The following is a 24,304-nucleotide window of genomic DNA, read 5'->3' as shown; positions in this document are numbered from 1 at the left end:
ATTAAGCAAATTAAGACTAGTGTGGGTCACTTTGATGTGTTAAAGTGTCTAAATTCCAGTGGTGAATATTTTATCTCATATTTGCTTTATTTCCTCTGTAAGCTCTGTCTTTAATTCTGGCCTCCCATGCAAGTACTTTAAGATACAATTAGGTACACTTCAACTAACATTTTTACAGGGCTAAAAATGCTTCAACTTTTAAGTCATGCTAATCCACAGAAACTAAAAATTCACCAAAACCTCTTGTATTTATTTCACTGCATGCTTTTTCCCAATTAGTATCTCTAAAAGTTAGGAGATTCCTTGCAATCAGTACTTTCTTAAAATTCTAATTGGTAATAGCTCCCCTACCCTCCATAGACAAATAAAACAGCGACTTTCATAATCAATCACTTCTAAAAGTTGATGAAGTTTAGAGAAGCTAAAAGTTCTTCCAAAGGTTAAGCTTCTGACACGTGACCAAATTTTAGGAATACATCAGCAAAATGATTGGGAGAATAGGGTAGCCGGCTCAGGGCAATCCCACTATCTTTCAATGCAAAAGTCATGCTCCCACCAGCGCAGACTCCAAGAATTCCAAGAACACTTCAAAATTCTCAGTTATCTGATAAAAAGGAATAAATCAAGGCAATCTGTTACACGGGGGAACTAGATCACTATCACAATATTCATGAGGAATTACAGAATGTGGGTTTATGAACCTAGACCCAAGTGGCTTTAAATTATGAAAATACTATATACCTGCATAATTAATTTAGTGAAAAACAACTTCACATCGATCATCTCATTTAATCCTTTTGATATCTCAGGAATTAAAAAGGGAAGTTACTATCTATATTGTACAATAACAGAAAGAGATTAAAATAATTTGCACAAGATTACTAGAGGAGTAAAAAGCAGCAGAAAGGAGTTGAGAACAAGGTCGTCAAACTCAAAAGTCAATAAATACTCTTTCTAGTCCACCACATAAAATTTTTTAGTCAAAAATTTCCCAGAAAAAAAAATTTTCAGCAGGTAAAAAGTGCAAGCCAGGTAAAAACTCTGTTACAGCAAATATCTACTGTACTATTACTGTTTAAAAATCAATTGAGCTATTATATAAAGTACACTTTATGTATACACCTAGGTAATCACCACCCAGATCAAGACACAGAATACTTCCAGCAGCCCAAGGCTCCCTTAAGCCCTAACCATTCAATAATGCCCAAGGTTACTGTTCTTATTTCTTTCAGCATAGATTAATCTGTTTTTGAATTTTAGATAAATAGAATTTATAGTATACACTCTTTTGTTCACTGTCATCTGTGAGATTCATGCATGTTGTATTTAGCAGCCATTTGAAGTACTTTCTCATATGAATACACCAAAATATATTTATCTACTTTATTTGGGTCACTTCCTGTTTGAGGCTATTAAGAATGCTATGAATATTCATGTACATTTCTCTTTGTATACATGTAACAGGAGGATTGCTGGGTCACAGAAGACTTAGCTTTATTAAGAAGCAGATACCACCAGTTTCCTAGAGTGGTTAAACCAATTTGCAATCCCACCAGCAATGCTGCTCTACCTTTTTGTCAGCAATTTCAGTCAATTTGTTGGGTGTAGTGATATTCAGTGAGATTTTGGTTTGCATTACCCTTTTCATATGCTCAACAGGCCATTGGGACATCCTTTTTTTCTGTGAAGTTCATTTTAAGTCTTTTGCTCATTCTTTAAAACTGAACTGAAGTGATTTGTAGAATTCTTTACATATTCCAGATGAATTCTTTGTTGGATACATTGTAAGTATCTTCTTCCAGTTTCAGTTCAGTTCTGTTGCTCAGTAGCGTTGGACTCTTTGTGACCCCATGGACTGCAGCACGCCAGACTTCCCTGTCCACCACCAACTCCTGGAGCTTGCTCAAACTCATGTCCATCAAATCAGTGATGCCATCCAACCATCTCATCCTCTCTTGTCCCCTTCTCCTCCTGCCTTCAATCTTTCCCAGCATCAGGGTCTTTTCCAATGAGTCAGTTCTTTGCATCAGGTAGCCAAAGTATTGGAGTTTCAGCTTCAGCATCAGTCTTCCAGTGAATATTCAGGCTGATTTCCTTTAGGATGGACTGGTTGGATCTTCTTGCAGTCCAAGGGACTCTCAAGAGTCTTCTTCAACATCACAGTTCAAAAGCATCAGTTCTTTGGCACTCAGCTTTCTTTATGGTACAACTCTCACATCCATACACGACTACTGAAAAAATCATAGCTTTAACTAGGCGGACCTTTGTCAGCAATGTCTCTGCTTTTTAATATGCTGTCCAGGTTGGTCATAGCTTTTCTTCCAAGGAGAAAGTGTCGTTTAATTTCATGGCTGCAGTCACTATCTGCAGTGATTTTAGAGCCCAAGAAAATTTCATTCTCTTAACGCTACCTTTGATAAACTGATATATTTAATGTATTTAAATCATCTTAAATTTATTTTTTGTTTTGGTGTCTTACATCATGTTCAAGAAATGTTTGCCTTCTCTGAAGTATTTCCTTATGTTTCCTTTTAAACCTTTTAGATACTTTATTGTTTAGCCTAACTCATTCAATAATCTACCTTAAATTAATTTTGTTTATGGTTTGGAATAAAGGTCAAAGTTCTTTTTCTCCCCCTTAAAATTTTTTTTTCTTCCAGTTCTATTGAGATATAATTGGCATACACCTCCGTAGAAGTTTAAGGAGAATACTACAAAATGATTACCACAATTACGTTTAGTGAATAACCATCATCTCACATAGAAACAAAATAAAACAGAAAAAAAGCTTTTTTCTCTTGTGGTAAGAACTCTCAGGTTCCACTCTCTCTTTTATGGCTGTGCATGTAGCTCGTGGGATCTTAGGTCCCCCATCAGGGACTGAACCTGGGCCCTCTGCAGTGAAAGTGCAGAGTCCTAAGTCCTGGACCACTAGGCAACTCCCTCGGATCCACTCTCTAGACAGCTTACATATATAACATACAGCAGTGTTGATTATAACTATCATGTTGTATATTACATACCCAGTATGTATCTCATAACTGGAAGTTTGTACCTTCTGACTGCTGCTGCTGCTAAGTCGCTTCAGTTGTGTCCAACTCTGTGTGACCCCACAGACGGCAGCCCACCTTCTGACTATCTTCAATCAATTCCCCTCCTCTGGTAACCACACCTCTGATCTTTGTTTCCTATAAGTTTGTTTTTGAAGTATACTTGACCTACAACACTGTTAGTTCCTGGTGCAACACAGTGAGTGAGTCAATATTTCTATACATTTCAAAATGATCACCGTGAGTTTAGTTTCCATCTGTCACCATACAAAGGTACTGACTGTATTCCCCAAACTGTACATTTCACATTCTTGACTCATTTATTTGTCAACCAAGAGGTTTGTACCTCTTAACCTTCCTCATCTATTTCTCTTAGCCCCCACCCCCCAGCACCATCTGTTTGTTCTATCTGTGACTGTGTTTCTGTTTCGTTTGTTCACCTGTTTTGTTTTTTTAGCTTCCACATGCAAGTGAAATCATACAGTATTTGTCTTTGTTTGTCTGACTTATTTCACTTAGCAAAATACTGTCTAGGTCCATTCCTGTTGTCACTAATGACAAGATTTCATTCTTTTTTATGGCTAATAGTCCACACATACCATATCTCCTTTATCCATTCACTGGATAAAGGGCACTCAGACTGTTTCCCCATCTCGGTTGTTGTAAATAACACTGCAACGAACAGAGAGGTGCACGTGTCTTTCCAAATTAGTATTCTTGTTTTCTTTAGATACATACCCAGAAGTGGAATTGCTGGATCCTACAGTAGTTCTATTTTTAATATTTTGAGGAACCTCCATTCTGTTTTCTGTAGTGGTTGCATCAATTTACCCCCCACACCCAACAATGCACCAGCATTTCCTTTCATCCATATCCTTGCCAACACTTGTTATTTGTTTTCTTTTTGATAACAGCCATTCTGACAGGTGTGAGGTGACATGTTAAACTTTTCCATTGTCTTCTGTTGCCTTCTTTCTGTATTCCCCCTTTATTTTTTCTCTCTCAGCACTGCAGAATTTCCACTCAACTATTTTTCCCTAGTTTACTACTCCTCTATTCTGCTGTTTCTAATTTGCTAGTATGTAAACACAACTACCAAATTCGTAATTTTAGTTAACATATTTTTTTTGGTTGTAGTTTCCAGGTCTCTGATAAAATTTTTCCTTTCCTCTTTACCTTGAGCATATTAAATCAGTTATCTTAAAGTCTGTGTGGTATCTCTAATATATGAATTATATAAGGTAGATTTATACCTTTTTTTCCCCTCTTTTTTTTTTTTGTCAATTGATCATGTTAGCATTCCTATAGTATTTCACTGTATGAAATACTTGATTATGGATGAATAATTGTAGTAGTTTTTTATGACATCTTCCTCCATAGAGGGTTGTTTCCTTTAGCAGCAGAAGGGGTGGCAATAATGTACCCACATTTTCTGGAGGGCTGGTCTATTTCATTTTGCCCTTAATCTTGGCCATGATGGAGGTCTCAATGGAAAACTCAGGGTACAATATAGTCTCTCTTACTTTGTTAAGTTTGAACTTCAACTTTTGCCACGCAGGTACTGGACAACGCTGGAATCACTGCTCAGATTCTTCTGGGTTTCTTAGTCTTCTCTTGCATGTGTGTATCTTAGAAGTCAATGACTTTAGGGGGACCCGACTACAGATTCTGAGGTTAGAGTCTATGTGATTCTCTCCTCTTTAGGACTTAAGTTTCAGCTACTTTAGTTGCCCCAGACTTCCACCTCTCCTCTTTAGTCCAGTAAGATTGCCACTTTTTATTTGGAGTCTATCCCCCTATGCCTCTACGAGTGACTGGTGAACTCACCGGTACTTCTTTTCTCTTAAAGATCAAAACCCTCTGCTCAAGTGAAAACAGTAAGTACACAAAATATAATTATTGGGTATACACTGGAAATTCATATGATTTTATAAAGAATTTTGAGAAATCCCTTGCCAAGGACTAGACATTAAGGGCCATAACTCCATACATTATGTGAATGAATCAGTCATGCAACTTAGGCGTGAGCACCAAGGTATCCTGACTCCTGATAAAGCAATCTTTCTGCAAAATCACATTTACAATTGAAAGGGGGGAAAACACTAAGGTCCAAGGGTCAAATCTGGTCCTTTATATATTTTTAATAACAGTTGGTGTGGGAGGTGGGAAAAAATAATACTTTGTGACACGTAAAAATTACATGAAATTCAAATGTTAGCATTCACAAATGAAGTTTTACTGGAACAGAACCACTCTCACTCATCTATGTATTATCAATACCTACAGGTACTTTCATGCTACAATGGCAGAGTTGAGTAGCTGTGGCAGTGACTACATGGGGTACCCTCATGGCTTTGCATTGTTTCCCAAGGTTCTAGAAATTGCAGAGATACAGCTGTAACTCAACAATGTCCTGAGTGCCATTTTATTTTACTTTTATTACTAGAGGATACTCATCATGTCAAAGGAAGAAAAGTGGAATGTGAATGTTTAAGGCACAATAGAGTGTAGGTTATTTTGTTACTGAATTAGACTACCAGGCATTATATTTAACTGGAGAAGGAAATGGCACTCCAGTGTTTTTGCCTGGAGAATCCCAGGGATGGAGGAGCCTGGTAGGCTGCCGTCTATGGGGTCGCACAGAGTCGGACATGACTGAAGCGACTTAGCAGCAGCAACAGCATTATATTTATGACTTTCCAGCTAAAAGGATAAAATACGTGTTAACATTAGGAAACTGAGCAATCGTCACAACATTCTCAACTCACAGGAAAGTTAACAAAACTTTAAAAAAAAATGTAAATGGAATCTCATCACAGCAGAATTTCTTCACAAAAATAGAAATGAAGCTGCAATGAAAGTAAGTTTCCAACTGATTCATGTATTAGCAAGGAAAGCCATTTACTAATGGTGACTTAATTAAATCATGTTTGTTTGGAAAAGCCAAAGAAATATGTCCCCAAACTATATGTCTTTATTGAAGTCTTTATGTAAAAACAGCTCTCAAAGAGTTGACAACACTGGAAACAACATCAATAATCAGTTAAAAAAACAATTTCGAGTGGTTTCGTTGGCTCTTGATGAGTTCACAGATATTGCCAATACTTATTTGTTGCTTATTTGAAGAGCCAACACTGAATTTGAAATGACGGAAAAGTTAGCCTCTATGAACAATGTGAGTAGGACAACCACAGGCAAGAATATTTTCCAAGAGGGACTTCCCTCAATTAAGTGGTTAACACTCCACGCTTCCACAGCAGAGAGTGGGTTGGGGGTGGGGAGCAACGTGGTTCAAACCCTGGTGGGGGAACTAAGATGCCACAGTCCACACTGTGTGGCCTAAAAAAAAATTTCCAAAAAAGCCAAACAAACAAACCCAAAACAATGATGGAGGTAGAACTATGCATGGAGCAGAAAAAGACTTAGTTGGATAATTTTAAAAAGCCTGTAAAAATTGAAGATATTTAAAGTTTATGGTGCAGTTACTCGGTGGAAAAAGATTCTAATTACACTGTTGAACCAGCGATACCAATGATATACTTCATTAGCTCTCATAAACCTAACCACTGTCAGTTCCACAAATGTTTGTGAGAAACAAAAGCTGAATATCCTGACTTGCCCTACCACAGAGAAGTTCAGTAGTTCAGTAGTGATGAAGTTTTACTGATATTTTTTTTAAGGCTTAGGGCTGATACTGAAATTTTTCTGAATGAGAAGAGTAATCCCCAATCACTACTATCAAACAGAGAGTCGGTTTCATAAATTAGATTTTGTTACAAACCTAATAATGTTTCTCAATTAAAACCTAAAATTAAAATGCAAAAAAACCCAAAAAACAAAAATCCTTGTATGTGAAACATATACTATGCTAAGTCACTTTGACAACTAATGTTGCCTGGGTCACAAGCAAATGTCAGGTTGCTTTATACAGTTTGAGGGCTGTCAAAAGTTAAAACAAGTGAGATTTTTTACTCCCTCACAGTTTTGCACTGAACACTATTTTCTAAGCTCAAACCACAAGTTCTAACAGCCTTCATCAGACCTTAGTGCTAATGCAAGATATATCAAAATTCATTTACTTGTGCAAGTGAGGAGCTTCCACCTAACCTTTCACTGGAATTGATTAATCTGTAATATAATGACATGCTGAAAGGCAAATATCAAGAGAGAACTAATAAAATCCTATAAATACCTTCCAAGTGATGACTAAAATCACTTAACTAAAACCATATGCTTGTGGATTGACATTAGTTTTGGCAGTACCTGCCTGTCTGTGTTAAGACAGCTTCCAAGATAAAATACATAAAATCTCATTATAGATCAACAATAGACGGATACTTCCAATTGACTTTGATGATACAGGACATCAACTTTGAACCTCAATTAAGCAAAATGTCTTCTCCCCTAAAAGAAGTCCCTTCTTCTCATGACTGTAAAAAATTAGACTCAATCACTATTTCAAATTCTTTTAAAAGTCTTTTCAATGCAGGTTTGTCTCTTAAATTACAAATGGTGTGTGATATGTATGTCTGTGTTGTGTGTGTGCTAAAATTTTATTTTTCAATAACAATATGCTATTTTTTCCAGCAAGTTTTTACTAATAACTGTCTTCTCTGAAACAGAAAGAACGTCAAGAGAATAACTCCACGTCTATATTTGCCCCATGAAATCTTAGTAATCTTCATTAACCTTTAATATTTTAATTTCTACCCTACTAAAATGATTCACTCAAGGTTACATACTAAACAGCAAAGTTAACTTAAAAACGTAAAATTTTTACAATTGGTTAGAATGTGCAATTTTGGTTTTAAATGAAAGAACTAGGCAGCTGCCATAATTTTAATTTATCTTAAGTTTGCCTGATAGTAATAATTAATGTGATCTGAGTCTACAGATGGTCTTCAGGAGCTCTGTAACCCCCGTCTGTAATACTGTGTATATAAACATGCATATTTTTCAGAGATGGCCCAGGGCTTTCATGATTTCTCAGAGGGGTCTGTGAATCGCTGTATCATTTCAGGTACACTAGTAAACAAACAGATACTGAAAAAAGAGTAAAGAAGAAAACTTAATAGACACAGGGGCAGGCTAGACATTTCAGGAATAGAAGAAGGGAGTGCCATAGGCCTGTGGGTTCTCAGTGTGTGATCCTCTTTTTCACTGCATTGACATGTGCACAGTGAAAACAATGATGATTAAAACGCAGGCACCTGAGCAGAAACCAAGTCAGTGGCACTAAACTGCCATGCACTTACAGTGAAACAGAAAGATCCAGTTTCAATTTAAAATGCCCTTAAGCAGTAAAAATGATGAATTTTAATTATTAAATCTCCACCACTGAGTACACATCTAAATATTCTGCATGAGGAAATGGAAAGTATCCATGAAGCATTCCTGTTGCATATTCAAGTACAATGGCTGTCTCCAAGAAAAGCTCTAGAGTGACTGCTGAAGTATCAAAGTGATCTTTTTTTTTCACAGAACATCTCTTTTGCTGGAAAGCACAACTAACAAACTATGGTTACTCACTCAATATATTTAACAGATATGCTTGAAAATCAACAAAGTGAGCCTGTCATTTCAAAGGAAACAACTGACAGCATTTGTTGCTAGTGAAAATTAAAATTTTAGAAACTTCGTATCCAGCACCATGAACTTGACAGCTTCTTCATATTTAAGGACTCATCTGATACTTTATTCTAAATTAACAAATGTGATTCTTTAATGTTGTATAAAATGTGTCAACTTTGAACATCTGCAAAAATCACCTTAACCGGTGATTTCTAAGATCCATTTAAAATGTAAGATAGATCAATGGATTTTGATGTAAGAGAACATTTCAGATTCTACATCACAACTAACCTTTAAGAAATTACCACTTGTCAATTTCTATTATACTATTAAAGGATATCCACCATTATCTATAAATGCTTTTAAAATACTCATTCCTTTTCCAACTTATCTGTGAAAGTACAGATTTTCTTCATATACTTCAACCAAAACAATGTTATCAAAACAAACTGAAGCAAAGCAGTTATGAGAATTCTGCTGTCCTCTACAAAGCTAGACATTAAAGAAATGTGCTGATCCCTAATATTTTTGTTGTAGAAAGCAAACTACTTACGTAAAGTGAACAGGTTATCAAAATTTTAAGTTCTTAGTTTTAATTTCTAACAGTACTGATAAACAACTCACACGAAAATTCTTGTTCTCAGTTCTTTTTATGAGTATAAAGTAGTCTCAAGATTCAAAGTTTGAAATCCACTGCTCTCTAGTCCCTAATCAAAAGAAAGCTTATACTAAATCTCCTTAAATCACCTTTCACCACTTGATTCTGCCTAGAAATATCTCTTCCCCTCAGCACCAACATTAATATATCAAACCAGATTATAAACACCGAATAACAGTAATAGGAAAGAAATGTTTTACACATACACACAGTACTGTGTGTGGCTGTATGCAACAAACAATGCACATCTGTTAGATCCTCAATAGAAATAAGCCTTCTCAAAAATTACTGTGGAGAGGGTCCAGGGCTCACCAGCATAAGAAGCCTTACCTCATCTTGGCTCAGGTTTACACTAAACAAGAACACTAACATTTTCGGAGCCTTTATTATGTTCAAAGTGTTTTACCAGTTTAATTGTTACAAACAGATACATTATGAAGCAGGTACCTATTATCCTCCTCAAAATACAGAAGAAACTGGAGATAAGGTGAAATTGTAACACATGCAGAACCTGTATCAGTGTGTATCAATACTTAGATATACCTTGGGTAAACAAACGTATACCTGATTTTATTATTTAGGATTCACGTAACAATTGCAGCTAAGGTCTGATGTTCATAAAATACACTTCTGTCATTATATAACTTAGATCTTTCACTTCCACTAAGAAACCTAGTCATTTTCTTTCACTAGTTTGGCTCAATTATTTGATAAATATTCAAGAATCACAGAAAAACCTAAAAGTACCTATAAAGTTTCCTTCTCAGTTTTCCATTTAAAATAAAAGAGCCATAACTGCTAAGTACAACATTAGAGAAAGCTATGTTAATAGAAGTCCTTAAATTTCTTTTATGGGGAAAAGTAACTTGATTTCTTTAAATGTTGAAAATAGGTGGCAGGATTAAGGGAAAAGTTAAAATGGTGTTAGTCAAGCACTCAAATCAAGAAAATGTTTCTATCAATAGTTTGGTAACTGACTAAATGGGAACTCAGGCCTGGTCTGAGGAACAGCCCAAGGCTTAAACTCTATTATGATGAAATAAACCTAGTCTTTGCACAGAAGCAGGTAAATTTGGGAAGGGAGGGACCTGAGGTCAGTGATTATTAGGAAGGTTATGTATGTCCTCATAAATCACTTTGCTATATACAGGTGGATAGGCAGATTAAAGGACAACTGTCCCTGTCCTTTATCTACTTTCCCTATGTACGGCAAGTACCCACCTAGAACAGGAACTGAATTCTTCTACCAAGCTAGTGCCTACTGGTTATTTACACATACTTAACTTTAGAATGAATTTCTGCATTTTTAGCCCTCTACCTCTAATTGTGGAATAAGGACTTAATTTCCATTAAAGCATTTTCATTTTATCCAACAGAGTGAAAATCTGAGGTGCAGTGTATTACAGAGGATGAGGTGTAAAAAAAGCTGCATTTCACCTACTAATAACCAAGACTTCAAAGGTAACCATATTCAATCTTGGAGGAAGGTGGAGAGTTTACAAAAAGAAAGGAGAGTTGTAACCTCCATCTCTTTCTGCTTCCTGTCTTCACTGATCCTCTATTTTCCCAGAAACAGTAAGCCTTGAAATGACTACTTCCAGCCACTAGAGCAGTGATTGCTGCCCAAGAGTATAAATATGTATTGACTCAAAATTAAATCCTAGAAGATTCAACTGTGAATCCGTATCCTCCACCACACCACACTAAGCCTACTAACATTTGCAAACCATTTCTTCTTGCATCCCTAGAGCTCAAGACTTCTAGGATAACCTTTTGTTTCAGAAACTGAGATTTTAATTATTTCTAAATATTCTGACATTCTTAACAGCTGCATTATTTTACCTGTTAGAGTTGCTTGAGAACATAAGATATTAGAACGGATATTCTATTAAAACAATAAATGTGGATAATAAGACATCAGAGGAAAAAAATTACTTGATAAAATTTACTATCTTCCTCACTAATCCTAAATCTTAATATAATCTTGTCTTTAGAATCAAATGTAAACAGATTTCTAAATCCCAATAAATCCTAATCTTGGATTTGGACACTTATCAGAAAAGCCCTAAAAAAAAAAAAAGAAAGAAAGAAAAGCCCTGTATTCAAATACAATAATAACACTTTGGACTACTTCTTCAATTGTCAAAATTTCCCTCACCTGGAACTAACTAACAGGAAAACCACCTAATCGCTCAATCTCTGAACAATGAACCATCTTTATGCCTCCTCCAGGTTTTCATCCAAAAAGAAGCAAGAGAAGAGAAAGCAACCTTCAGCCTATCTCCTCTATTCCTCAACCTGCTTTTTCCAAGAGACCTGGCCTTGGGTTTACACACAACACTTGCCCTGCAGAAGCTGAGGTTGCCAAGATCAACTAGCACTTCCTTCAAACTGCCTAACCATCAGACTGCAGGGTCATAATTAAACAACTGAATCAGAAAAGAAGCTTTAAACAGTTTGGCAGTTCCTCAAAAGGTTAAACAGTTACCCATTGACAAAGGAATGCCACTCCCAGTTATATTACCCAAGGAAATGAAAACATATGCCCACACAAACACTTGTACATAAACATCCATAGCAGTATTTTTCACAATAGCCCAAAGCAGGAAACAACTCAAATGTCCATCAAGTGACAAACGGACAAATAAAAATGTGGTACAGTCATACAATGAAGTACTGTCTAGCCATAAAAGGAACAAAATACTGACACATGCTTCAATATAGATGAACTTGCAAAACATTAAAAAGAAGCCAATCACAAGAGACCACATAATGCATTATTTCATTCACATAGAATGTCCAGAACAGGCAAAATCTACAGAAAGTAGATTGGGGTAACCTAGTGCTGGAGAGGAGTGAAGGGAAAAGGGACTTGTCAGCTAATGGGAACAGGGGTGTGTTTAAGAATGGTGGGGAGAACTTTCTAATGTTGATGGTGACTGATGGGTTGCACAACTCTGTGAATATACTACAAACCACTCAACTATACAATTCAAAAGGTGAAATTGCATGGTATGTGAATTGTATCTCAATACAACTATTATTTAAAAAGGAGAAAGGAGAGACTTGGGAATTCCCTGGCGATTCAGTGACTGAAGGAACAGTGCTTTCACTGCAGGGGACCAGAATTCAATTCCTGGCTGGGGAACTAATATTCCACAAGCTGCGTGGTACAGCCGAAAAAAAAAAAAAACAGCAATAAAGCTTAAAAGGGGGGGGGTTAATATAGTTTCATTAATCTTCATTTTTCAAATCCATTCCTTTTCTTGACTTTCAAAAGGACACAAAAGAGGTAAACTTCCTATTTGCTTAGTCTTCCAGCTTAACTAAAAATGATCACAGCAGTTTCACAAATTTAGACATCTGACAGGTTGTGATTAAGTGAAAAACGGATTTAAAAACAAAACAAGAATACACACATCCCAAGGTTTTCATAAATAGTGGGCCAAAAATATAAACACAATCATATTCTGTCATTTTTTTTTGCTAATAGTCTACTAATATGATACTAATATTCTACAATTTATCTTATAATATTAAGTTTAGCTTTGTAGCAAAGTAAAAATAAAAAACTGCAAGAAAACTTTTAAAAATTAACTCATAAAGCTATATAAACAATATTCTAAAGATGTAAAGTATCTGAAAGAAAAATGCACCAAAATTTCAACAAGTTCTCTCTGGATCATGGAATTATGGGGAGGAGTTTGGTTTTAATTCTTCACCGTTTCATATAAGAAATTCTTTCCTGTAAGAATAAGAATGCTTATTTTTATAATCAGAAAAGCATATCCCAGACACTCAGTTTTAAATGTACATGATATACATACATAATCAAATATATGATATAATTATATATAATGGGCACATGTTAGTTATCATCAGCTGATACAGCCCAGTTTTTAAATACTTGGATTATGTCTGTATTTGGGAGTAGAGCTAGCACAATCTTAACCACTGGTAAGCAGATTCCCAAACAAGCAGATTCTACTCATCCTATTTCAACTCCTCCAAAGTAAACTCAACATTAACAGTCTGAATAAAGCTCCCCAGCTGATTTCTCTATACTCCCACTGCCATCCTAAGTCCTTTTGGAACTGCTCATCAAAGTAAAAAAGCTTTTAGTGGATTTCCCAGGATACTCACAGAAACTAGCTTCAATTTACACAACCAGTCAAAAGCACGATGATAAACCCACAATAATGTAGTAGCAGGGTCACTACAGCTGATAGAGTGGTAGGAATCGCTGGCTTTGTAGTAAAGTAAAACTTAACCAAGAAAATATATTGGAGGAATATGCACTGTCCAAACAATAAATTAGTATACTGTTTTGCATTAAATAATAACAAAAAAAATTAAATGTAAATGGTGCTTTGGAAATTCACATGATTTGCCCACCTAAGAAAACAGAAAGCAACTCATAAAATTTATACTGTAAGTGTTATAGCTGACTGGTAATTTGATGTAATAAAAAGAAAAAAAATCGAGACTATGTTATGGAACTACAATCAACATTTTAAAATGAGATCAAGTATTGCTGATCAAGTCCTGTACTTTCATTTAATACTAAAGACAAACCAAAAATTTAACTATAGCTATTCTAAGCAACCTCACTTGAATTTGAGTTAAGTTTAATTAGCATGTAGTATCACTGAAAATCAAGTGATTTTTATTTGGAGACTAAAAAAAATTATTTCAAGACTAAAAATAACTTATTAGAAAATCCAAGTTTGTTTTGGATGTCTTTGGATAGGTCTACATTTTGCAAAGGAGAAAGGAGCCTGGAGAATTTAAGAATCCCAGGGAGGCACTGTCAAAACTAAATATACTTCCCAGGATTAAGAAGCAAGTAATGGTACCCTTTACTGACAGAGAGCAGGCTGCAAAAGCTTGAAAATCACTTGTTTAAATCGGGAATTTCCTGAATGAAGAGACAGTGTCTTGTCTTTGCATTCCTGGTGACTGGCACAAAGCAGATCAATAAATTCTTGCTAATTTAAAAGGGGAAAATGTCTGGAAAACGATCATCAAAAACCAGAACCGAACACTGATGTAATTCAAATTCACAGAAACAAACAATCACTTAGCCTATTTTCCCCACCATATCTTTTTCCTAATAACCTCAAACAATCCATGAGTGAAATTTCTTAATTATGTATAATCATCAAATCATCTGACTTAAGACGTCCCACATCAAACATTTAAAAATACATTAAGTCTATCTTGTCTTATGACTATAAAGTATATAATAAGTATATGGGAAATAAAAAGGAAGAAGTTGGATACAAGCATCAGATTTTTAAATATTTAAATTTACAAGCCAAATTCATGTGAGCATAAACTTCTCCCGAAGTTAACACATTAAAATTTATAAACAGCTACATTTCCCTCTCAGACCAACCAACAAATAATTAAAAAAAAAAAATTTCCCCTCAAAGCAAATGTCTCACAACCAGCAAGATGTTCTTATCTGTTAAAATCCACCAAGTCTTAAACAGTGAACACTTCCTGCAGGCAGCAGGGGGCCTCCCAGGAATAACTTGATAGTAAAGGAAAAAGCAAATAAGAGTTACTGGTAAAACTTTGCTTCTTATTCAGTCTTAAAAGACATTCAGTCTCACACTGCTGGAAGACTTTCACATCTGGAGCAAATACACTGTAGTTTGTTACACAACCGGTATATACAGAAACTGCTGAGATATCGACACTTCGGCCAAAAAAAGGAACTAGCGCCCTCCCTTTCCGCCCTCCAATCATACAATCTTCTGTGATGCTTTTCCATCACAGTAAGTACATACTGTTTCACTGTGAAAAACAATTATCTTCAGGAAATTCGAAAGCAAGTAACAACGTCAAAGTAATCCTGCCACGGTTTCTGACAGAGAGGACTCTAAATCTTTTTTTTTTTAATGAGTTAATTTCTTTTCTACACACTCACAAAGCAGTTAGTGATGACGCAAATGTCGGGGTAAAGGCATTCGCGGGCAGAAGACCGCGATGGACTTTGAGTAATATGCCGGCCTCTGCATCCCTTCCTTCTCCCTCAATCCCCAACCCTAACATAGAACTATCCAATAAAAACAGAAGGGCCCAGAAACTTCAAAAGCTGCGAAGACTTGTAAAGACCCTTTAAATACAACAGAGGCTTTACAATCGACCCTTTCTAAGTTTGTGCAGAAATTAAATCCTGCTCAAACCTGTTAAAATTCTCAAACCCGAAAACCAATCCCTACAGCAAACGTGTGTCTACATATTTCTGGCGTGCTTCTTCGGCTCGGTCAGACTTGTTTTACTATTTTTTAAAGCTAAATTAGACATAGGAAGTACTCAGCTCTCGCTAGTGTTATTTGCTCCCTGAACAGTTCGCCCTGTAGGATCATGTAAAATTTGCTGAACAGATCAAACAGATCAAATTTTCCCAGGGAGATTTAAAAAAAAATTTTTTTTTTCACTCCCAGAACAAGAATCGGGAGGCAGCCAAGGGCAAGGCACAAAGAGAACAGAGGAGAAACACACGTTCCGTGGGCATACAATGCATCGGAGCATGCATCCCGGCCCCCTCCTTTTGGGAAGGGTCACCCTGCGCCCCTGCCGCGCGCCGCCGTGCGGGTCCCCGAAGGTCCGCGGGGGCACTGCCCGCCCGCGGGGACAGCCCCTCTCGCCCGGCCTCTCTCCCGGAGGCCGCTCCCCCGGCCCACCCGTTTCTTCGCCTCCATCCTCGGCGGCCGCCTCGGGGCGGGAAAAGCAGGGAAGCGGGCGGGAGCCGGGGGGGCAGGTTTCCCTTGGGCTCCAGCGCCCGAGGGACCAGGATGGGTAAGGGAGAGCGTCCCCTCCCCGCGGCCCGCCGGGCCCCGACTCACCCTCCAGCAGTCGGGTAATGAGACTGTCCACGTTCAGCTCCCCGTCCGCCATCTTGTCGGCACCAGACGCTCCTTCCCGGCAGCGGGAACAAGGGCTTCTCGGCGGCGGAGTCTGAGGCGACCGCTCGGCGTGCCCTCACCTACAAGTCACGCGGCGTTTCGACCCCAGCGCCAATTCCCCCTTCCCCCGGGCCCTCCCCCCCACCCCCTCCCCGCCTAGCAGTGGAGCTCGCACACACTCGGAGGCACCCACGATAAATAAATAAATAAACAAGCGGAGCCCCCACGAACCGGGCCGCGTCAGACCCAGCCGCCGCCGCTGCCGCCACCTCCTCCTCCTCCTCCTCGGCACCGCCCAACTCCGCAAAGCTCACCAGCGCCGCCGACGGCCCCACCCGCAGCGCCACTCACTCCACACCGCCCGGCCCCGCCACCGCGCCACGCAGCCCCCAGCGCAGGCGCACGGCGTACTCCCCGGGCGGCCCCGCCTCACCCACACCCTGCTCTCGCGCAATCGCACTGGACTCGGTTCTCCCGCCGCCACCGCCGCCGCGCCGCACCGCCCCCTTCGCGCAGGTGCGTCGCGCTTCCTCGCCAGTTCCACTGCGCTGAATCTCAGCGGCTGCGCAGGCGCCCCGGAGGCTCCTAGGGTTTGCTGCGCTGGGGAAGCTCCCATTACGCAGAGCGCGCGTAGGCAGTACTGACCCTCCCGCCTCCCAGCTGGCCGGGCCCCGGCACTACGCAGACGCGGTTGTGGCTGTTCCCGCCTCGCTTTTCTTTTCTTGGTTTCAGTCCCTGATTTGGCAAGCAATTCCTCGTTTTCAGTAAGCGGGAAACGTGGACTGGTGTTACCCATGTTTGAAGCTGGGTTTGTCCGTTTGGAAAACGAGAAGGGGTTATTCTACTGGAAAAGTTTGACTTTGCAAATAAAGGGTTTTATAATCCAACGGTTCCACAAGGTTGGTTGCCAAGTGTCCGTGGATGAAATAAATTGAAGTGGGCCTTGGTAAGGTCAGCAATAAAAATATTTTACATGGGTCACGCTGTCTGCTTTCTTTAGATCTCTTTCACATACTTTATATCTTAACAAGAAAAATACCTTCATTATATTGCTCAATCATTCTACCGTGTGATTGTCTTTGCATTTATCTCCTACACTCGACGGTGAGCTCCTACACGGTAATCCTAGTCTATCTTGGTGCCTTCAGCTCTCGCCACATCTGGTACGTAGAAGAGAGGGACAAAGAAACACTGAGGCTCAGAAAGGTTGGTTGCCCACTTCTTCTTTCCGTCACATAATTCTGCCTCTAGAAAAGCAGGGGGAAGAGTAGCCACGCAAAAAATCTAGATAAGCCAGAGTTTTTTGGCCTGTTCTCAGAAGTGGTCAGAGGCAAAGTCTTTAATCATTCCTCAGGTGTTTGTCCAGAAACTTAAGATGCTGTTTCAAGCTCAAGGCAGTGCTCCCCCCACTCTCATATCACTAATAATAACTAACATTTTTGAGATCCCTGTATGTGCTCTGGCACGGTTTTAAATGTTATAGAACATGTGTTATTTAATCCTTACACCAGCCCTATGAGGTAGGTACTATTATTATCTTTACTTTGTAGATGGGATTTATTGAAATGCAGAATGGTTAAGTACCTAGCCCCAATTCAGTGGCGGATCTGGAATTCAAACCCAGGCATCTAGCACCAGCGTCTGCACTGTCAACAGTTGTTATATACTCCCCCTCAGTGTGTGAGCTGAGATGTTTAAAATATGCATGTGCTGTATCATAAACGTTGAGAAAAGAAATCATAGGTTTTTTGGGGGGTGGGGTGGGGGGAGTGAAGCATTGTCCAAACAAGTATTTTATGATGGTTCAGATGACTTATAGAGATAGGATTTTCTAATCCCATTTTGTCTAGCTTTCTCTCCATTTCAAGATTTAGCATGTACGTTGGTGGTGAACACAGACCAGGTGACAATCTATTACGGTGATCCTGTGTGAAGTAGTTTTCATTGACTCTTATTTGCTGCCAGTTCGTCCTGGGGCCTTTAGGGGTGAAGGAATGGATCCTCATCAAACTCTTTTATTAATGAACATTAATTTATACCTGTTTTATTCCAGAAGGAGGGATTTAAAGTAGCTTATATAAATACATGCAATAGGATCAATTAAAAATAAGTACAGAGAATAATAGCACAAAAGAAAACTGAGGCAGAGATAATGATAAAACCAGCAGTATTGTACGCAAAATGCATGGCATAAGGTCCTTTTGGTTTGCTAGGGATAGGTCACAAGTACAGTTCTAAGCTTTCTAGTGACCAAGGAAAACCAGTCAGTAGCAAGTGGAGTAAGTGTTCTGGCTGAACTGGATCTGGAACTTGAGTAGACCAGCTTATGGACTTGGATGCCACTTTCCCAGATCTCTCCATGAGCCTCTAAGAGTAACTGTGCTTTAGAACACTTAAATAAGTGTATTTTTATCCTCCACTTTTCATGGGACCCACTGTTGTTGTTAAGTCGCCCAGTCATGTCTGACTCTTTATGACCCCATGGACTGCAGCATGCCAGGTTTCCCTGTCATTCACCATCTCCTGGAGCTTGCTCAAACTCATGTCCATTGAATCAATGATGCCATCCAACCATTTCATCCTCTGTCATCCCCTTCTCCTCCTGTCTTCAATCTTTCCCAGCATCAGGGTCTTTTCCAATGAGTCAACTCTTTGCATCAGATAGCCAAAGTATTGGAGCTTTAGCATCAGCATCAGTCCATCCAATGAATATTCAGGCCTGATTTCCTTTAGGATTGACTAGTTGGATCTCCTTGCAGTCCAAGGGTCTCTCAAGAGTCTTCCCCAACACCACAGTTAAAAGGCATCAATTCTTCAGCACTCACCCTTCTTTATGGTCCAACTCTCACATCTACAAATGACTCCTGGAAAAACCACAGCTTTGACTGTACGGACCTTTGTTGGCAAAGTAATGTCTCTGCTTTTTAATATGCTGTGTAGATTGGTCATAGCTTTTCTTCCAAGGAGCAAACGTCTTTTAATTTCATGGCTGCAGTCACTATTTTGATGATTATTTTGGCTGCAGTGATTTTGGTGCCCAAGAAAATAAAGTCTGTCACTGTTTCCATTGTTTCCCCATCTATTTGCCATGAAGTGATGGGACAGGATGTCATGATCTTAGTTTTTTGAATGAACCCCCTTGAAAGAGAACTTTGAACACTGTCCTCAATTAGGGTCCAATATATGCAGATATGGAGAAGGCAATGGCACCCCACTCCAGTACTCTTGCCTGGAAAATCCCATGGATGGAGGAACCTGGTAGGCTACAGTCCCTGGGGTTGCTAAGAGTCAGACACGACTAAGCAACTTCACTTTCACTTTTCCCTTTCATGCACTGGAGAAGGCAATGGCAACCCACTCCAGTGTTCTTGCCTGGAGAATCCCAGGGACGGTGGAGCCTGGCAGGCTGCCGTCTATGGGGTCGCACAGAGTCGGACACGACTATAGCGACTTAGCAGCAGCAGCAGCAGCAGCAGCAGCAGCATATGCAGATATATTTAATGGACAAGGAACACCCAAAGGAAACTGAATTATACAGAGAGAAAGTGAGCATCTTAGAGAAAATCACTACAAGTGGAGTAGGGCATACAGAGTCCAGTCTCAGCAGAATTCTAGGAGTCAGAAGGGCTTGGAGAGTGGTTCTGAGTACTGCCTACAGATGAAGATGGCCCTTCACCCCTACCCTCACCAGATTTTCTAGTGTCTTAGAATCCTGGGTAAGAAGGGATTATTATGAAAATGAAAGAGCTATATTACTAGTGGCCCAACCAACTTTCCTGTGGGATCTGCCTCCAAAAATATTACATGAGAATTAAAATCAGGCTTCTTCAGATTTTGAAGTTTGACTAGTGCATATACTATATGTTACTAAACACTTCTGCAGCTTTGGGGACAGCTCACTATAAACTGAAAAAAAATTTTTAAAGAAAATCATATGAATATCTATGTCATATAAGGTAATTAAAGACTACATTATGCCTCATGTTAGTTTAGGTCAAAGGAAATTTGGAAAAGAAAGAAAAAATATAAAAATCACCTATAATTTCACCAGCCAAAAATAACCACTTTTCTGTTTTCTTTCTGAACGCGCATGAGTGCTCAGTCGCTTCAGTCATGTCCGACTCATTGCAACCCTATGGACTGTAGCCCACCAGGGTCCTCTGTCCATAGGGTTTCTCCAGGCAAGAATACTGGAGTGGGTTGCCATGCTCTCCTCCAGGGGATCTTCCCAACCCAGGGATCAAACCCTTATCTCTTATGTCTCCTGCATTGGCAGATGGGTGTTTTTGTTTTTGTTTTTGTTTTACCACTAGCACCATCTAGGAAACCCTTCTGAATATATATATATATATATATATATATACTTATTTATATAATATATAATTATTTTATAAATATATTTACTATATAAACATATATAGTGGGTTTCCCCTGCTATCTGAAAGTAGAGCATTCCTACACAATTACCCTAGGACATATCTTGCTAACAGACACACAAAATAAATCAGATAAAGCACAGAAGCTCACAGACACAATTCAAAGTTATGGCAGCCTGATTCTGAGACACTGAGTACAGTTCCTAGGGAAAGAGCTTGGTGGTGCTTGGTGTGAGCAATGCCTCTGTCCCAGCCCACTGCAGAACTAAGGCTAAACACTATTTTTGCTTCTCACATTTTTGGAAAAATGAAAGTCCTCTTTAGATTTCTTTCAGTTAGCGGAAAAAGATACTCATGTAGGTCTTTTTTAAAGTCAAAGATGCATAAAGTGAACTTGCTTAAAGCAGGGAAGAGATAGATGAATGCCTATTTTATACTTCCATTTCATCCTACTTTGTTAAGTGATTTTTCATGCCACATTTATGTAAATCTCAGTTTTCAAAGTTAATTTAGACCTTAAAATGTAGGCAAGACATTGAGGACAGAGGAAGAGGTAAGAGGTGGAGATCTGGAGACCAGAAAAGAGAGTGCTGCAGGCGGCAGCAGCAATAAAGGCAGTTGGAGCCACCATGAGGATCAAGGGTAGGTAGGACCCAAAGATGGAGAAGGAAACGGCAATCCACTCCAGTATTCTTGCCTGGAGAATCCCAGGGACGGCGGAGCCTGGTGGGCTGCTGTCTATGGGGTCGCACAGAGTCGGACACGACTGAAGCGACTTAGCAGTAGCAGCAGCAGGACCCAAAGAGACAGAAGCCTCACTTAGCACATACTGACACTGATGAATTTCTTGGCCTGAGTCTGAGCAGTGACCTGTGGGCAGAATGGGATCGCCAGTTAGGGAAGTCAGCAGCTTAGAAGCAGAGACACAAGAAAGCTGCCAGTGGTATAGGAGACATTGGTTGGAGCACTAAAGATATTTGGTGGGCTCTGTAGAGCACCTGAATCTGGAGACCAGCAGATTTTAGAGCAGGGGACTAGCAGGTAGTGGTCCTGATTGCATGCAGGAAACTGCCTACCTTTCTTTCTGGACATGTGGCCAGGCTTAGACAAAGGACGAGGCTAAGGTCCTCCTCCAGGTGAGACCAAGATTATTAATAACAATCTAAATAGACTAACAGTCTATTAATAACAGACTAAAAGGCAAACCATTACCTAGACTCCCAACCCAGTAGGGCTTTAGACAGTGGTGTGTCACAGCCAGTTGTTAAACTTTCAGGGAATTTTGCAAGCCAGTTGTTAAACAATCATTATTTTAAAAGTAAATTATACAGACTTACAATAAATATAACACAGACAAAGGTGATGATTACTGAAGATTCATCACATTCTACTTATGTTGCTACATCTTACTATTATGTATAGTGTAACGGTTGTTAACATGTATCTGTAAGGTGGAAATACTGTATGATGAAACACTATTATGCATCACTTTCCAACTCTACTTTCGGTGACATTATATTGGCCAAAGTGGGAGGAATATTTACACAAAGGAAATCAGTGCGTGCTATAAATCCAGAGCATTTTTCCACTAGAAAACTGGTTGTTCAACATTTACCACCATGCCACTGCGCTTAGGAGTAACAACATGCATGTTAATATCCTTGGGTAATTCCAGAAATGTCTGTGGAGGGAAATTGGACTTCCTGATTATAAAGGACTTGGGGAATCATGATTTAGGGTCTTAATAAAATTATGACCTTATTTGTACTTACTGACAAGAATTGCCTGGGCTAGACCAGTGCTCAGAGAAACCCAGCTATCACGGTACTGAGACCAGAGAGATGTCCCTGTGGATTGTCCTCAAAGAAGGCACTTTGGAACACAGCGAGCAGTAGCCTCATGATTCCTTTTAGTAAACACAGCACAGACTTTCATAGGGATGTTTTATATGCCTCTTGATATTGGTCAATAGCCAATATGGTGTGAAGCTGAGTAGCAAAGTATGAAGGTTGTGATAGTGACATATAGACTTTTGTTGCCTTGACTAATCCAAGATGGCTTATAAATGAATGAATCGACATTCATCAAGCTGTCCTTCCATGAATATGATTCCTCTCAATCAAGTCTTGAATAAGTCTTAAATGGCAGTAAGTTCTAAATTTTACTAGACATACCTTGAGGGCAGCCATTCTGTAATCAAATATCATAGGCTTTTGTAGTCAGCTTACTTCAAGGATATTGAGAAACCAAGTCAGGATGCATGTGTCCTGGAGGCTACCTCTATCAGTACAGAGCCAAGCTTCAGTGTACCCCCAGGCAGGGCCAAGAATTTTGCTTAGGATTTACTTTTGGTTTCATTTCAATACACATATGAGAGAATAATCAAGCATCAAAGTGATCATTTAAGTCATAAGGCATGTCCTCAGTCATTTTAGCCCCCCAAATTATAAAGCCAGGTATAACCAAATGCCTCTTCCCTGGCCCTTGGTCTCAAACCTTCCCCTTCCCGACTTCTAACTCTCTCTTTCTGTGGAGTGCTGTCTCTTGAAGTAACTCTCTGGTATATCCTTCAAGACAAAATGATCACAAAGTAAATGCCTGCAAATTGAAGGAGTTAACTGGCTGCATAGAACAGTTAACTATAAGACAATGAAAGTTGGTTGGGCAACAATCACAAAGGATAGCTATTTAATATTTGAAGAGTTGATCTGTGGTTCTTTTTTCTTCTTTTTTGCAATTAGATTACAGGACCAGCTGTCTATTTACGTCATGCTATAGTTTGTTACAATAAAGCCACAATATCTACATATATAAGATAGTTTCTCTTTCAGGCTCTCCCATCTTGCTCATTCAAGGATATTCAAGAACTAACTCATTGCTGTGCTGGTAAGGAAAAGTATACCAAATGGAAAGATTGTTTCAAATAAAACAGTTTAAATGTTTTGTTTCTAATGACGGTAGCTCACCTCATTTGGTGTATCCAAATGATGTTAGTCTCTGTTTCAGTTGGCTTTCATAAATAAAACAAAGGGTTATTAAGTTTTTTAATGTAGTTATAAAATGAGTGGCTCTCCCTTAAGACCACATTAAAATTAATGGCATGTATCTCCTAAAACTAAAACCAGATGTGCCTGTGAGCTGTGAAAAATAGTTATTGGAGTGATATCCAACACTAAATAGGCCCTTTTCTATAGGAAACACTAGTTAAATAGAATATTTTTGAGGGTTGTTTGTTTTGAGATTTTTTTTAAAGTTATTTTTGAGTTATCTTGATTTAAACCAAATCTAGTCTACCATTAATACATTCTTAATTCAAATGCCCTCATGTTGTTATTTGAGGACATCTTACAGCAAATAGACCTCCAAAACAAAGTGAATAATGAATTCATTCAGTATTTATGAAATATTGGTACGTTTGATACTGCACTGAAGAAGGCATGATCTTCTCAACTTTCAAGTGGTTTAATGGCTGTTTGGGAAAATGACCACAAAATGATTTGGATAGTGGTAAAGGCATTGGCTTGAAGGTAGGAGACCAAAGTAGCTGAACAACCTTAAACAAATCTCTCCGTCTTTCTGAATCTTGGTTTCATTACCTACAAAATTAGCCCCATTAGATATCCAAAGCTTCTTCCAGCTCTAACAAATCTTTGATTCTAGGACACAAAACTGAAATCCAAAATGTAACATAATATGGTACAGGCTGTCCCCAATTTAGGAACTGGATCAACT

General features: G+C 38.9%; 1 protein-coding gene and 1 long non-coding RNA gene across 5 annotated transcripts in view; one reads left to right on the top strand and one right to left on the bottom strand.

Moving 5' to 3' along the window:
- Window positions 1–12,337, top strand: part of LOC145503843 (uncharacterized) — a 28,788-nt gene extending 16,451 nt beyond the window's left edge. Inside the window, exons 2-3 of the long non-coding RNA XR_014051834.1 lie at window positions 10,656–10,740; window positions 11,512–12,337. This is a non-coding gene — a long non-coding RNA (uncharacterized LOC145503843). The remainder of the gene's footprint in view (window positions 1–10,655; window positions 10,741–11,511) is intronic.
- Window positions 1–16,587, bottom strand: part of PPP1CB (protein phosphatase 1 catalytic subunit beta) — a 34,729-nt gene extending 18,142 nt beyond the window's left edge. Inside the window, exons 1-2 of one of the 4 annotated variants that reach the window (XM_081484278.1) lie at window positions 16,376–16,587; window positions 16,137–16,276 (exon numbers count right to left, since the gene is read on the bottom strand). In XM_081484278.1, coding sequence (XP_081340404.1) covers window positions 16,137–16,188 — 52 coding nt within the window. In that variant the 5' untranslated portion in view covers window positions 16,189–16,276; window positions 16,376–16,587. The remainder of the gene's footprint in view (window positions 1–16,136; window positions 16,277–16,375) is intronic. The other 3 variants (XM_081484277.1, XM_081484276.1, XM_081484274.1) reach the window with 3 other exon arrangements.
- Between the last annotated feature and the right edge of the window lie 7,717 nt (window positions 16,588–24,304).

Source organism: Giraffa tippelskirchi, chromosome 4, assembly GCF_054371585.1.
Source record: "Giraffa tippelskirchi isolate mGirTip1 chromosome 4, T2T-mGirTip1v1.2.pri, whole genome shotgun sequence".
Taxonomy (NCBI): Eukaryota; Metazoa; Chordata; class Mammalia; order Artiodactyla; family Giraffidae; genus Giraffa; species Giraffa tippelskirchi.
This window is presented reverse-complemented; position numbering and strand designations above follow the sequence as displayed.